The sequence below is a fragment of the Nilaparvata lugens genome, chromosome 3 (assembly GCF_014356525.2).
Source record: "Nilaparvata lugens isolate BPH chromosome 3, ASM1435652v1, whole genome shotgun sequence".
NCBI classification, from domain to species: Eukaryota; Metazoa; Arthropoda; class Insecta; order Hemiptera; family Delphacidae; genus Nilaparvata; species Nilaparvata lugens.
Window position 1 is genome coordinate 71668730 of NC_052506.1, and position 16981 is coordinate 71685710.

The 16981-nt window shown below is 34.1% G+C and overlaps 1 protein-coding gene across 1 annotated transcript in view; it reads right to left on the minus strand.

Annotated features, from left to right (window-relative positions):
* Positions 1-16981, minus strand: part of LOC111046550 (neural-cadherin) — a 680352-nt gene that overhangs the window by 485477 nt on the left and 177894 nt on the right. The window contains exons 7-11 of the mRNA XM_039422881.1: positions 15038-15254; positions 11641-11917; positions 10095-10266; positions 7331-7628; positions 4280-4405 (exon numbers count right to left, since the gene is read on the minus strand). Of these exons, the coding sequence (XP_039278815.1) occupies positions 4280-4405; positions 7331-7628; positions 10095-10266; positions 11641-11917; positions 15038-15254 (1090 nt within the window). The remainder of the gene's footprint in view (positions 1-4279; positions 4406-7330; positions 7629-10094; positions 10267-11640; positions 11918-15037; positions 15255-16981) is intronic.

Below are 16981 nucleotides of genomic sequence, written 5' to 3' on the forward strand. Positions count from 1 at the left end.
AATAATAGTAATAATGACGCAGGTATGTTTCTAGCAAATAAGCTCCACTCTTCCAAAAAACTTTTCAAGACTGCTCACCTTAAGGTCCAATCCCTCAGCTGCCACATTGATGAACTCAGAGCAATCTTCCGTTTTCAGGACTTCAATATAATTGGAATTTCCGAATCATTTTTGAAGCCTAGTATTTCATCAAATTTTGTTGCATTACCTGGATATAATCTTTTCCGGAATGATAGATTAAATAAAGCTTGTGGGGGTGTAGCAATTTATGTGAAAGATGGTATCAAAACAAAAGTTTTAATCACATCTAAACAAGAGTATTGTTCCAGACCAGTTTATGCTACTTGAATTATCCTTATCTAGTACTGATAAATTTCTCGTTGGTATCTGTTATCGCCCACCAAAAATAGGTCATTTTACAGATTTCGAAAGTGCCTTGCTTTCTCTTATGCCTTGTTATAGCCGTATACTAGTTATGGGGGATATGAACACCGACTTGAACATGACAAATCGTAACTTTGACTACTTTCAACTGACTACTATTTTCCAATGCCTAAACATGACTATTTTACCTCTCGATCCAACTCATCATACTAATGTATCTGACACACTCATTGACCTTCTCATTGTTAGTGATCCTAACGAGGTTGTTCAAGCAGGCCAAATCCCAGTCCCAGCTATTTCTGGACATGATTTGATCTACTGTGTTCTTTCCCATAAGATACCTAAGCCAGAACAGAAAATTATCACTTATAGAGACTTCAAAAACTTTGATGAAGCCGCCTTCCTGACTGATGTGGCTCAGACTCCATGGCATCAAATTGAAGCGTTACCCTCAGTTGATGACATGGTCAAGACTTTCGAGAATTGGACTTTGACTTTGTATGACAAACATGCACCTTATGTGACAAGGAGGATTAATAGAAAACGACGAGTACCGTGGATGACTGAAGACATACTTAATATGATGGGACGTAGAGACAAAGCACATAGAAAATTTAAAAAGACATTTGACTTGGACAGTTTGATAGAGTATAGGAGCCTTAGAAATAGAGTCAAGCAGGAATTACGGAACTCAAAGATTAGGTACTTGAATTCGTTTATGACAAACAATAGACAAGACTCTAAATCACTTTGGCAGGAAATAAAAGAATTCGGGCTTGGCAAACAGAAACCGAATCCACAAATAGACTTACCATTGAACAATATAAATGACCATTTCGTTTCACACTCTAACCAACGCGACGAAGTTGTCATTGCTAATCATATCGATGATCTTGAAGAGCAGGTTACAAACTTAGATTTACCAATTACTGATCAATTTCATTTCCATCCAACCTCAGAAGAAGACACTTTCAGAGCAATTCAACGTATTCATAGTAATGCTACGGGTGTAGACAAAATTCCTATTAAATTTATCAAGAAGATGTTATTTGCTGTTTTACCAACCATTACATACATTTTCAACAAGTCACTTGAAGAAGGCATTTTCCCTGAAAACTGGAAGTTTGCTCTGGTTCGCCCTCTGAATAAAGTTCCATCACCCAATAAAGTTGAGGATTTTAGACCAATCAGTATTTTACCTGCATTGTCCAAAGTGCTAGAAAGACTCATTCATGCTCAAGTTGTAAAATTTCTAGACAACAATAGTAAGCTTCATAACTTTCAATCAGGCTTTAGAAAATTCCATTCAACTGAAACAGCTCTGCTCCGTGTCACTGATGATATAAGGTTAGCTATGGACCAAAGAAAATGCACCATCCTCACCCTATTTGATTTTTCTAAAGCATTTGATACTGTTGATCATACAGTCCTTCTGAATAAGTTGGCTATTCTTGGTTTCAGTCACAACTCGTTAGTTTGGTTTAAATCCTATCTATTAGGTGGGGAACAATGTGTATCTGTCGGTGACAAAAAGTCTACTTGGAAAAACGTTATGCATGGAGTACCACAAGGTTCAATTTTAGGCCCTCTCCTCTTCACTTTGTATGCTAATGACCTTTCTTCCATTATCAAATTCTCCAGTTTCCATACTTATGCAGACGACCTTCAAATCTATTTAAGCTGTCCCATAACAAAAATTAATGAAACAGTTGGAATAATGAATCAGGATATCAATTCGATAGTGGAATGGACAAAGAAAAATGGCCTTAAGCTTAATCCCATCAAAACACAACCCATTATAATTGGATATTCTCGTCTTATAAACAATATTGACCTCGAATCGATTCACAAAATTAGTGTAGATGGTAATGACATTCCTTACTGTAGCTCAGTTAAAAATTTAGGCATTATTATGAATAATACTCTTGACTGGTCAGAACAGGTGAACAAAACTTTTAAAAAGGTATTCTCAGCCATGCATGCATAGAAGAAAATGCACGATATTCTCCCTAGAAACATTAAATTATTATTGGTTCAATCTCTCATCTTCCCAAATTTAATGTATTGTAATTCTGTTCTTAACGATATGCAAGTCACTCTGAATGATAAACTACAGCGTTGCCAAAATTATTGTCTACGTTTCGTCTACTCTCTCCAACGCCATGATCATATCACCCCAGCCCACATTGCTAGTTCAACATTGAAGCTTCCCAATCAAAGGCTTTTTCGAATAGTCAAGCTTGTTAGAGATATCTTGAAATACGGTAATCCGAACTATTTTAAAGATGATTTCAAATTTGTCTCTGAAGGTAGGAGGATAGATGCTTCACATACTAGAACCGGAGAAAGTACTTTAAGGATACCCAATCATCAAACTACTATTTTCAAAAAATCCTTCTTAGTCAGTGCCTGTCGTGCATGGAATGCACTTCCTGTTTCTATCAGGTCCATCGAGAGCGAGCGAGCTTCATCCTGACTTTAAAAAAACATCTTTTGGAACAAATGACTGAAACTGTCCGGCCCTAGAACGATCACATGACAACCATCCCCCACCCATCCCACAAATACAAACCTTTAAACCTGTTATAGAACGAATTGTATATATATATTATATAAACTCATGTTGTTTCAATAATCCACTGCATACTGCTGTATATTACTGAAATTTGATTACCCTGATCTACTTTCAGCCTACTTCATTTTATTAATCAATTATTTGATCTTATCTACCTATATAATTATTTTACTTTATCAATTTTCTGTATTTTTTTCTCTTAAATATTCATATTGATTGAAACTTTTACAATATTTCCATTAATAAATAAATCCTTAGTTTAAATAATGAAATTAACGTTTTGGTAGAGAGTTAGTGGGGAGGATATTTTTAATATTCTTTCCGAAGAATGGACATTGATATGTCCAAAGCTCCGCCAATTTATGTAGATGCATAACAATATAATTATTATCTATAGTTATTATATTACAAATTGCTTTTTCATATCATATACGGTTCAATAATTATTTTCTTAGTCTATATCATGTAAATTCATCTATAATTTTGCTGTATTGTAAGCTATTGAATATAAGTGTGTAAGACAGTATATATTGTAATCTACATAAATAAAGTACTCAATCAATCATTCGAAAAACTATATTTTATGAATAGCTTTTCCTGATAAATGGAGCACATTGATGATTCAAATGAATGGAATATTCAATCATAGAAGTGAAGTAATGCATAGCTTTTCTCCAAGTTTTATAGAATCAATAATAAAAAAGAGACAGTGATAATGATTGGAGCTATAACTATTTCCGTTGATTTTAATCTCATGGAACTTTATTGAAATAGAAAAATGTAATTATTATTATTTTAAGTGTATTATTGACACTCGGTAATCGAGCCAAGTGATTATTTAGAAAGTCATTGACTGTCCCCTGGTATTTCTGATGGTCGTGTGATCACTCTATATAGTGAATTCCACGATATGATGGCAGTGAAGGAAGATAGGAGAACAGCGTTGCAGGTTCTCTGCATTATCACTGCCTTGTGTAAAAATTATTTTCTAGACAACAAAATATATTTTTAATTTTTTGAATACGGTAGCAAATGTTAATGATTCATATAAAATATTTTGTTGATCAATTATATTTCTCCAATGTTGAAAAATGATCTGGCAACATTGCGGAGCTGGAAAAGGATCTGCTATGTCGGATGATAGACAAGGATAGCAACACCAATGTTATTGAAATACTGCCATTGGTGACATTGAGGTGCAAATACGTGGACCTCACCCTCACTATAGAACATCACAAACAGGAAGAAAGATTACATAAAAATCATTTTTTAAAAAAGCTTATGATTGTTTGTAGTTTGATCGATTGTAGCTCAAATTACCTTGTTTGTTGATACTTCTCCAGTTTCTTCATCGACAGTGAATTTTGTTCCTTTTTGATTTGGTTGTTGTACAATCGAATATTTCACTTGTCCGTTGACACCTTTGTCCTCGTCAGTAGCTTGTACCTGGAAACAAGAATATTTTCTCAAGAAATCATAAAATCCACAGTGAACTCTTATCATCATTCTTGAAAGAATGAATATTTTGTACTAAGTGATGGTGGTTACGAGTTGGTTAGAAAAGTTAGGCGAATGAAATTAAATATTATCTAGTTGAACTCATCAAGTTGTGCTTGAAAGTTTCAGTTAAAAATCAACAAGAATACAACACATACCGTAGTAATAAAATAGAATAGAATAGAATTTATTTGTAATCAGGGCCATGCCCTATATACAAAGAGTTGAGTACATAGTATTCGTTTGACACAAAAAAACATATTAGTTTGACACATAATTAGGCTATTATTATTTCGAAATTGAGTCCAAGTGTCAGTTTAGCCTGTGGTACTTAAAATTAATGACCTAATTCCAACAGCTTCTACACAAAAATTATATAAATTATTCATTTTTACAAAAGTTAAATTTGACAAAAAAACCATAACTTTATCTGAATCCATTACAATATTTCTAATACGTTTGCCAATTTAACGTTTTCTTGCGTCATTATACATAAGGCATATCAGTAAGAAATGTTGTACCGATTCGTCGGTTCTAAGATTGCAGATTGGACAGAGCTCCCTGCAGTTAATCCAAGTACCCTTCCCCTCAAGAAACATGTAAAAGCATGTGTCACTGGCTAGTCTCAGTTGGGAAACACAGCGGATTTTTGAAAAAGCCAACTTGAAATTCAGTTGTTCACCTATTAGAAAATTTGGGTTTAAAAATGTGTACCTGGGTAATGAATGAGAATCAAGGGCCCTGCTAACATCTAAATTGGATAAGTTCTCGCTTATCTACCAAATAAGTACAAAACGTTTTTAGAGTATTCAGTTCTATCCCGTGATCGGTCCACAGGTTGCTCGCTGAGGCATAATGGAATTGACTCATTACTTGATATAACCAGTTGTATTTGAGTTTTGTGTCTCTGAAACTACCATGAGCTAATTCTTGTCTCATAATTTCATAGCATTTTCTTGGGTATCTATTGACCGGCATTTCTAATAGTCGTATTAACCAATTCAGAGCTTTTCGAAAAATTATATTAACCAGTTTAAGGTTACCTGTCTCGATGCGAATCGCCCAGTCAGGAGTACCCTTATAAAGAAATAGCAAGCTCTTGAAAAATTGACACTGGATTTTTTCCACTGGCTCCATGCATGACAACCCCCACACTTCAGAGCTATACAATACCCCCGGCAACAAAATAGTGTTAAACAGTTTTATTTTACTCTCCCAGGAATCAGACTTGGCCTGAGCTAAAGCATATCTGATAGCTGAACTAACACTTTTCGCCTTAACACACAATGCGCAGCAAAATGAGTTGTAACGACCTGAGCTACAGAATTCAACGCCTAAATATTTATAGGTTTTGACAATTTCTATTTTTTCCTGGCAGTAATAAAAGGGCAAATGCTTTTTCAATTTTCCCTTGTGAAAGGGGATCACTTTTGTTTTTGTAGTATTTACCCTGAGCTGCAAACTCTGACAATAGGCCTCCAGGCATTTCAACTTTTTTCGCATATCTGAAGGGCTATCTACCAGAATTACAATATTCATTACATTCATAGTGACTACAACACATAGTAATATGAATTATACATGATTGAACCAACAGAATTAAATTCACATTTTGACAATATTATTCCATTATTCAAGAGTGAATCATCGCTTATTTGAGAGTATATATAATAGATGAAGAAGATACATCTTCATCAATTCATCAATTTGACCCGTATGATTTAAAGTTTTCTCCAAACATAGAGACCGGAACTGTCAATCTAGCCATCTGGTCACCAGGAGATAAACGCAAAAATAGTAGTTCATTATAACAAAATTTACATCAAATCATGATTGAAAATAATTCAGCATACTGGAAATAAAATTGAAATCTGAGTTCCATTTTTTAAAATTGTTTAATCACAATATGTTTCGGCTATGATCAACATTATATATCAAGTCAATTAACAATTTCAAAAGAGGGTTTGGATTTTTATTTTCATTTCTATTCAAGAGTAGCCCTGACAAAAAAAAACAATTCTCAGTATACGATTATTCTCATGGCATTTTAACCCCTGATGATAGATTGATTTTGAAAAATATATAGCCTATATTTCTCACCAGAGTATTTAAATTAAATGATGAGAGAAGACCAGCCAATCTTCTTGAATAGCAAATTTCTCGAAAATTGATCATAATTAATGTATCCTTGAATGAAATACATGATAAATAATAATGAGAAAGACAGTTTATTAGAAATGTTCATACTTGCAGAGCGAAAAACCAATTTAAAATCAACTGAATTCAACTGGAATTCAATATCACATAAAATAATTATACATTGAAGGCCAACGCACACAACAATAGACAGTGTGCAGACGTACAGAGAGAATTATCTTGTTAGTTAGGGCTACTCTTGAATAAGAATAAAAAATTAAAAACCAAGTACCCTTTCTTTAAAATAAATATAAATATTAACATTTCAATATTCTTTAAAATGAACAATTATGAAAAAGGGTACATGTATTTTTATTTTCTATTTTTATACATAGAAGAATTCAAACATGTGTATGAAAACGTGAGAAGACAAACGCAGACAAACGGTCGCCTGTGTGGGTTGCAACATTCGATATTATGGTGCGGGTTTTCCTCCATCTCCATCTCCATCTGTCTGCAAGTCTGCAAACTTGTCTGTTGCTGTGTACGTTCGCCTTAACTATTAATTAATATAGTAAAGACTAGAAGAGAAAATAATTTCTCACTGTTGTTCTCCCTTGATTGAATCAACAATTTTATAAATAATTGACATAAAACTTTTTGGTCCTAAAGTCCAATATATTGGACTTAACTTTGCCAGATTGAACTCCTCACAGTGCAACGAGACCAAAAACCAACCTTGATAACAGGACTGCCGTTGGGCGCCCCCTCCTCCACCTTGGGATTGTAGCTGCCGCAGTCCTTGAAGACGGGTTTGTTGTCGTTGACGTCTGTGATGAAGACGACGACGACGGCCGTGCTCGTGTGGATGGTGGCGTCGCCGTTCACGCAGCAGGCGCCGTCGTCCATCGCCGTCACGTTCAGCTCGTACTTGTCGCGGTCCAGCGTGATCGCCTTGCCGTGCAGACGGATCACACCCGTGATCTCCTCGATCACGAACTGGCCCGAGTTCGTGCCGCCGCCCACAAAACCAAATCTAAAACATAAAATTTATATTTAATAATATAATAAATATCTTAAAATATTTAATATTGACATTACATCAATCTGTAACATTGAACAATGACAGTTTAAAAGAGTACTCGATAGATTAATATGCGGTACCTATATTACAATAATCAGCAACTCTGAACATGGGCAGTTTGAGAGAGAACTTTATTCAATTGAAAATATTCTATTACTATTGAGAACCAATGTTGTGTTTTGTTTTTGTAACTATTAATAGTAGATATTTCTATTTATTCTTATTCATTCAATTTACATAATGCACAAACTACTTAATAATATGATCAAAAAAGGACCAAAATACCTAGCCCAAAACTGTTCTATTTTCGATAAGCAATATTGTAGAGTTTACAAGTACTCTTGTATATTTACACTTTTGAATTTTTGAAAAAAAAACACTTCAGGTTGATATAATGACAAAACTAGTCATGTAGAATATAACAAGGGTACTGAATATTTTCTGTAATATTGAACATTTAAGTAGCCCTTACTGGAAAAGGTACTTAATTAGTGGATGAATAGTTTACTCTTACTAAAAATTGAAGAAGGTAAGAGATGATGATGACCACTCAAGACTCAGCATACAAAGTGAGAGATTTGCGTGGGTTTATTTTATTTTTCGAAGAATATCAAATAAACTAATGTTGAAATAGTTATTTGTATATCTAGAGTGAAAAGTACGACTTTTTCTCCCTGTGGGAAAAAGTTTGAAGCCCGAGGCAAAGCCAAGGGCAACAATTTTCCTGAGGGAGAAAAAGTATTTTTCGCTCATGATGTACACAACATTTTTCCTCCATCTACATTTTTTTATAGAAACTGCAAATAAAATCATTTTAATAACTTACGTATTGGTGACAATGTTTCCTAACAACATAACCTAAAATCTAAAACCTAAAAACCGGTCGGCTGATTGGCACTGCCGATTGCGCTATCTATCGGCTAAAGTTGTAACAATTATATCAGCTGAGCGGCTGCCAAAAATGGCTGACTCCAGATAACGCGTTTCAGATTTGAATTGCAGATCAAAAATATTTGTTGGCTGGTATTTTGAATAGAATAAAATATTTTAAAAATTGTATAAATTTTTATCGTCTACTAATATTGAGAATATAATATTATACAAACATATATTTCATGAATTGATCAAATTTCTTGTTGTGGTATTGAATTCAGTTGACTCAATGACATACACCTCTATTACGCTTTCTCATCTGAGCTTAGACCTTCTAACCTATTACAATATGAGTTTTTGAAATAGAGATGCTTCCCATGTTATTTAAATGGAGTCACTTTTCCTCCCTAGGGAGTTTTTCTGTTTTTTACCACCGAGAGCGAAAAAGTGACACTTTAGTATTATTTTTCAGGGAGTAAAGTAAGTACTTTAGACAGTAGGTGGAGGAAAACTTAATTGAAAGTGCTATTATAAGTTCTGTTAACAGTTATATTGATATAATAGTTCTATAATTAGAAACTAATTGGATAGTTTTTTTTTCCCGACGGAACTAGAAAATTGTTGATGATGAAAAGTAAAGTCAAAAGAAGCTTGCCATTCTATGAAAAAGTCGGTGAGTACTTTCAAATATCACTTCACTTTTCTATATCACTGCAAAAAAGTGCTTCAATTCGGATTCACAGCCCATTATGAAAAGTTTGAAATTGCAGTGCATCAAATATTGGGTAAAGGTATAGATTCATTATTCAATGTTATTCTTCAGTTCATAAATTATTGCAGGACGTTTACGCGGTGCACCTTTTATCCAACAGATCCCAAACGGATACGTCCATTAAGTACCAATCCGGTAATGCTGTCGAAATCATCTGTGGGGCCAATATCAACATTTTTATAGAAGTCTCTCATTATATGGTCTAGGTATTGCAAGCTCCAATCATCCATGTTTACTTTTTTTGCTGAGGGTGATACCCACATGAGCTCTAAGCTTGTGCGTGGGTAATGAGGCGGATGATAATGAGAGATGAATGGACCTACAGTTTTAGGTGGGTTTCGAACCACTGGGAAGCGATTTCACAACTCATGAATCATATTCAGAGGAGTTGGCTTAAGCTGATTCTCAACTTTAACTCTAAAATTTGAATTTGAAATTATCTAAATGAATCTTTTCATGATTCTTAACTTATCTCAATGACAAAAAGTTCACATCAATTGCGCAAAATTTCGAACATCTTCTGCCTTCTGAATGCTTTCTGCCAACTGTAACATTCAAAATTAGTTGGCGGCACTCTGTATCAGACAGAAGTAGCCCATCCAACTATAAATCAAAACATCATACACTGATCAGGAATTCCTTTCAATGAATCCTGTGAGTTGAAATCGTTGTGTCTACTTTCCAATTCACTGATTGTCTCTTCGATCAACATGACTTCAATTGCCAGGGAGAAATGGGCAACCATGAATCTTATTTTACACTATTTCACTGACCTTATATTATCACCATCCTTGTCCGAAGCTACAACGGTTGTAACAAGAGTATTTGGTCCAGCGTTCTCATCGACATTTGGCGTGTACACTTGTTGCGAAAATTTAGGCTCTTCATCGTTTTTATTTTTCGTGTAGATTCGCACAGTTGCGGTTCCAGTCTTAGGTGGCTCTCCTGAAATAATAAATATAGATTGTTATAGAATAGTGATCTTATCATCAAATTAATAATGATTTAATATATTTCCAAGTCACTGTCACCCTTCTTTCAACAACAAAACTGAAAAGGATATTTCAAATCTTCCCTCTCCTGGAAGATACCTTACCTTATCCTATCCTACCAGACTAGCTTGCTGTCAATCCTTCTGTTCTCAGTACTCATAGATGCAGGACTCTGGATGAATTCACTCAACATGCATCTTCTTATACAAGATTCCCCTATGTTTGAATGTGCCCACTGTTATGGAACGATATGCTTTTCTACATAAAGTGATTAGTATTATTATTATCAAATTTATTTTCAATCCCATTATTGAGAGAAATATAGTATTTCCATTAAAACAATAACTCAAAGCTAATCAACTCATCACAACATGGATGGAAAATGTTTAAGAAAAATTCATTTGAAGTTTTAAGTTATATGAATGACAATAAAATGACAGTAATATTATTCAGAACAGACCTTTTCTCATCCCTATGAAAAGACACATTTACATTATATCTCGTATACAATAAGTCCAATCTTTATAGACTAAACAAAAAAGCTATTTTATTTAGACTTGGGGTAAGCAATATCGATAATATTTCATTTCAAGTTGTTGAAAGTATGACCATAGAGAAAAGATAACATAAGGAAATATCTCATGGTAAAGGTTTTTGTTCCAAAGTTCAAGCTGATTATTGTTAACTCAAGCTGATTAATCACTGTATGAGAGACTAACAGTCTCAATAGCTTCACGAAAAAGCAACTACCATGACTATCGGCTTCAGTTGACAGTGAAATTTGAAACATAAATGGCCTATACCATGGGTATCTACATGCTATCTTTTCTCCATGGTATGACCCATTGGTTTAGTTTTCTATATTGGTCAAGGATCAGATTAATGATATTTTCCCTATAGCTGGGTTTTCGTTTGTGCGTAAATGCAGTCGTCGACCATGACAGGGAGAGAATCTCAGATTGGGAAGATTTCAATTTGTCTACATAACCAAAAAGATTATGTTCAATTATGTTTTAATGGGGGAGGTTGAGTTTATACTTTTCAATGGCAATATGTTGATATTATTAAAAATGTTTGATTCTTGAATAGTAAAGACAAATAATGAAAAGTTATTTGACCAGCTGTTTTAGCACATTTAAAATTTGACAATATGAATGTCAACAATGCTTGACGTCGTCGATTGCGGAAATTTACGCACAAACGAAAATGCACCTTAATTCACATAATCAGAACGGAAACTCATTACACAACTTCTCCACAACGTTTGAGACCTGCCCTTGTCTGTGGCGGTGACCATGTTTTCCACCCCTGTTTTTCATGAACCTACCCTTATCCTTGGCGGTGACAACAAACTCGTAGTAGGCGTTGTTGTTGTCAGCGTCGAGCTGCTTGTTGTTGTTCACGATGCCGTTGCTGTCGACTGCGAAGTGGTCGTCGCTCACGTGGTACTCTATCTCGGCGTTGGCGCCCGAGTCGCTGTCGGTGGCTTTCACCTTGAGGATGGACGTGCCCAGGGGGATATCCTCGTCCACGTTGTGCGCCTGGTAGTCGGGCAGCTCGAACTTGGGCGCGTTGTCGTTCACGTCTGTCACTCTGATCGTCAACTGCGAAACGCCAACAAAGTTATTATCATAGTGCACTTACTATGACGTTACTCACTCTTATTTTAAGGCTAAGGTATTGAAACACAATAGAATATTTTCATTTATTTATTCATTCATTCGTGGATACAATTACAAATAATGAAAATATGATTAGGATGGAACAACAGGCTTGGCCCAAAACTATTCCATTCCCAAATTTTGATAAATAATAACATGTCCAAAAAATAGGTTATGTTTCTACTATTATATTCTATCAAGTACCCTTCTATTTTATCACAATAGTTATATTGTGCATCATTAAAAGTTATATTTATTCAATCAATGAACATACAAAACAAAACATAATTCATTAAAATTGGGAAGGACCAGCAGACACAGCCAAAACTATATTACAAAGCATATCAAAGCATATAAGCCAAAGAATATATCATCATTGCCCTGATCGTTTTCCGCAAATTGTTCACTTTATTTCTAGGCCCTGAGGGCAATAAATGATTCTTTACATAGGGCACTTACTATGAAGTTACTCACTCTTATTTCAAGGCTACAGAAAGTAGATTTTATTTATCGTTTGCATAGCAGCTATGTGTCAATCCAGAACATTTATTGATTCAGCATTGTCAGGCTTTCAATTGATTATCATTGATCATATAAGAAGATAGTCTACAAAAGGAGGTTTTGAATATATTCACTTTTTGTGTAGTTGAGAAGTTGATATTGTGGTAATTATTCATATTTAATGAATTAGACTGAGAAATTGTCAAAAACCACTGATTTATTGATAATTAGAAAGACCGGTTTCGGTTATTACACCATTGTCAATCTCTGATAAACTGTTTATACAGTGATAAACTGTTTAGACCGAAACCGGTCTTTCTAATTATCAATAAATCAGTGGTTTTTGACAATTTCTCAGTCTTTTTCATTCAATTTTGAATATATCTTTCAATATTGGAAACAAAAGAGTATTGAATTTTTCTGAACACAAAGGAGGTTTTTCATAATATTTATATCAAAAAAAGGATTAGAGACAATGGAGATTTTCTAGATCAATTCTTTCTGTTATCGATATATTGGTCAATATTGGCACTACGAAATTTTCAAGTGTATTTGAAACCACTCATTTCCTGGATTTTCGTTTAATAAATGGAATAACTAACTCCTCCATCAATTTTTATTTCTCTTATTATTCCAAATATCACCACAATAACACACTTCCAATCATCCTCATTTCACTAATGCAGAGTTGCAACACGGGAGACTAGTTCAATCCGTGATCATTATGTTTAGCTGATTTGAAAAAGTTGAAACTGATTGGTGGATTGGTGCAGCCCTTTATAAAGTACCCGATTTTATTTATCGTTCTAAGTGAGTTCAAATAGAAAAAAATAAAATGAGGCTTGTTTAACCTAAATGGTCTGCTTGTAACAATTATCCATTTTTACTATGGATGATGATAACCATCATCCATAGTAAAAATGGATAATAGCAATTGATTTTTAATGATTACAAAATGAATGTTGGTGATTGAAGTGATTAATCTATGTTCTCACTGTGGAAAATAACAACATGGTGATTTAGTAAGTGTAACTCTAAAAAATTATTAAAACTATAGTTCATGGTTTGAAGAGGAACTTTTTGTTTGCTTCAAGACTATTTCTGAATAAAGTGAGAACTAGTTGCGGGAAGAAACAGTAATCCTATTACTCAATAAAGTGAGTGTTTACATTCTATTTTCATCTGCCATAATGTTGAAACCGAGCTCCTGTTTTTCCACAAACTGTTTTCCGAAGCCCCGTGATAAGAAGAAAAGGCTGATAAGGAGTACACGAGCTTGAAAAGGCGAGCTTGTATCGGAACGAGAAGGTTTTAAACCCCTGAAAAAGCAATGACGACGGTCACGTTTGTATTTCGCGTTGAAGTCTGTCACGATTCTAGATAACAATCGTGCAAGAAAACACCCGAGTGCCAGTTACTCACCGTGTGTGAGAGAGACAGATTGAGTGAGTGCTGGTGAGGCAGAAAAGGATGGTAGGTGAGAGAGTGGCTGTAACAAGCGTGCCAACAAAACCCTTTAATACCTGAACTGTCACAGCGGATGAAGGGAGCATTTTACAGCCTTCATAAAATATGAAATTCACACGTCCAAGTTTCGCAACAATTTTCTAACCTGATCTTACAACTACAGAAGAAGACCAGTCAACATCGCATTTGTTCCCTATTTTTATTATAGTGCTCGTAAACTCCAATGAAGTCGAGAATTAACAGTGAGTTTATTGGAGTTCTTGTAATTAGATTTCTCGTTTTCTGTTTCTAAAGTCAGCTCATACACTGACATTCATCTTTGCTTCAGTAGTTCTCATGTAATATTTCAAAATATTGTTCCTGAAGTCGAGGATTGACAATGGGCTTATTGGTTTTTTTTATCTCGTCTGTTTTTTATGTCAGCTCATACGATGTACGATGGTTTATTTAACTTTGCTTAAATAGTTCTTATGTGATGTTCTAAACTACAATTTCTAGATCATTTAAAGGGTTTTCTTGACAATTACAAACCCATCAATTCATTATCATAAGAAATGCATTATGCTGCTCGAAATCATAAGATCCCATTCAAAATCTCATTAGAGATGAAGATGATCAGGTAAGAAAGGTAAAGAAGTTTTTAGAGAAATCAGGCTAATTTCTATGGGAGTAAACTATAGCGATAGCATGAGAATAATAATGGAGAGAATTCTCAAATCGCATTCAAACAATCCATTGTTATCAATTCAATAATTCGGTTATGTCAACATAATATTGTCAAACTGAATCTAATGTTTGCAGTATTGAAGAGCATTATCTTATAAGGGTCTTCTACTTCTGATAAAATAGTGAACTTTTACTGTTTGTACTGTATCTTCTTCATTTTAGTCTCTAGCAAACGAGATGCATTTTAATTCACTTGAAGATTTGTCTTATTTCTCTTCATCTTATTCAATTTATAATGACTGCTTTTCCAAAGTTTAAAGTTGGATGAGCATTGATTTATTATACCTCCTAAGGGCATTGATTAATCAGCTTGTAAGAGCATTTTTCGCCCATGAGATCTATTTGAGTGTAATTTCCAGTTACAGTTACCTCAACAGAAGTTGAAAATCCTCCCGAATCTTCAGTGGCAGTGACTATGAGTGAGTAGACGTGGGGCTGTCGAAGATCTTCAAAGTCAAGTTCCTTGGCCAGCTTCACAATACCCGAAGTCGGTCCAATGTTGAAGGTACCAGCGCCTTGGCCTTGTGCCTTCAGCGTATACCTGATCTCTCGGTCCGCAAACGATTTCGCTTTCACTGAGATTATACTGAAAAATGAACATAGCTTATTAGTATGGTCAATCATTACAATTTAACTAAAACAAGTACAATCAATGATTTAAAAACTCTTATTAATTGAGTCACAATTCTTCAGATGATTCTTTCGGAGTTTTTTATTAAATCATTTTATTAAAAAAACAATCTAGACAATTGGTTTGAACACCAGCGAATTATGATTAATTTTACACAATGAGAAATAATGATGTACATATAGTTAATAATGTAATAAACTATCATAAAATAGTTTCACAAAATGAGAAATGATGATGTACATATCGTTCATAATATAATAGACGATCATAAAATACTTTCACAAAATAGCTAGTTTTGAGAGAAGCTAACTGAAACTCGGCAACTTGGTGGAGCGAGGCGAGGGAAGAAACGTAAAACAGGAGTGTAGAAATGGAAAAACGGAAAGGAATTTAAGTGAAAAATAATCATGGTAATTTATGATAACTTCTGCATATCCGCTGAACCCTAAAAGCCTTTATCCCAAGTTCGTTTTCAGACCTCCACCAACTCATAGAACATTATGTTAGCATCATGACGGAACTATCTCATAGATGGAAAAGAGCTAGAATGGGGTTTCTACTCCACCAATAATAATGCAATGCGAATTTCAGGACATGAATACATTTTCAATCACTGAGATTATTCAGTATGTTCGGGGAATATTAGATTTAATAAAGCTATAATTTTTCTACCGCGTGTGATTTTCAGATTGGCACACAGAGAAGAATAAACATAAACTCATTAAATGTAGTTGAATATTTCTTGGAGTACCTAGCCTTGGCTAGAAAATTCAGTTGTTGGAGTTTTCATCCCTCAGAAACATAACTTGACCTAGATACGTGACATGCATTACTAACAATTCCAATGACAAAAGCACGCAAATGCATACTTTTCTCTTCTAATCAAATACGAATAAATATAGCAGAAATAAAAAATATTTCTTAACATTGGACTCATAGGAATTCTATTAGATTTGCATTGCAGATATCAAAATTATTCAGATAAATTAGAAGTAGGCTACATGTAATTGAGAGAAATATTGTTTATTTTTCTGCCTCATGTGGATTGCATATTGAATATCTTCTTATGACAATGAAAAACACAAAATAATAGAGTAGTGTTCATCAATGTACATTGTACTCATCAGTGTACTCAATGAAATTCTGGATTATCAAGAAACAATCGATTCGTTGACTGTAAGAAACAAGATCGAATCTTCTCTACCAAACTAGAGTAGAATTATCAATTCAAATTCATTGTAAAAAGGTTCTTAAAACAGTCATGTTCAAGAAATAGATTATACACTTTAACAGTTAGTTAGAAAGGGAAACCAGACATAAGATCTGAGTTCTATCTGGGAAAACTATGCCATGTTGATTCAATAAATTGTTTCTTTCTTGAACGAGATTTTATAAATATGAATTATTCTTATAAAATAAGATTAGATTATAGATTATAAAATAATTATAGATTATGGATTTCTTGCGGCAGAGCTCAAATCAATTAAAAAGTTTTAATATAGGATATAGAATAAAGAACTGTCCCGAAATGGACGAAGAACACATACACATCATGCTTTCTTGAAGGTTTTGTTTCAATAAGATCATTCCAATATAATAGAAAACATATTATAGAGTTTTTACCACATTATAGGGAAATCATTATCGATCAATAACTTCTTACTCCATGACAAAATGGATCA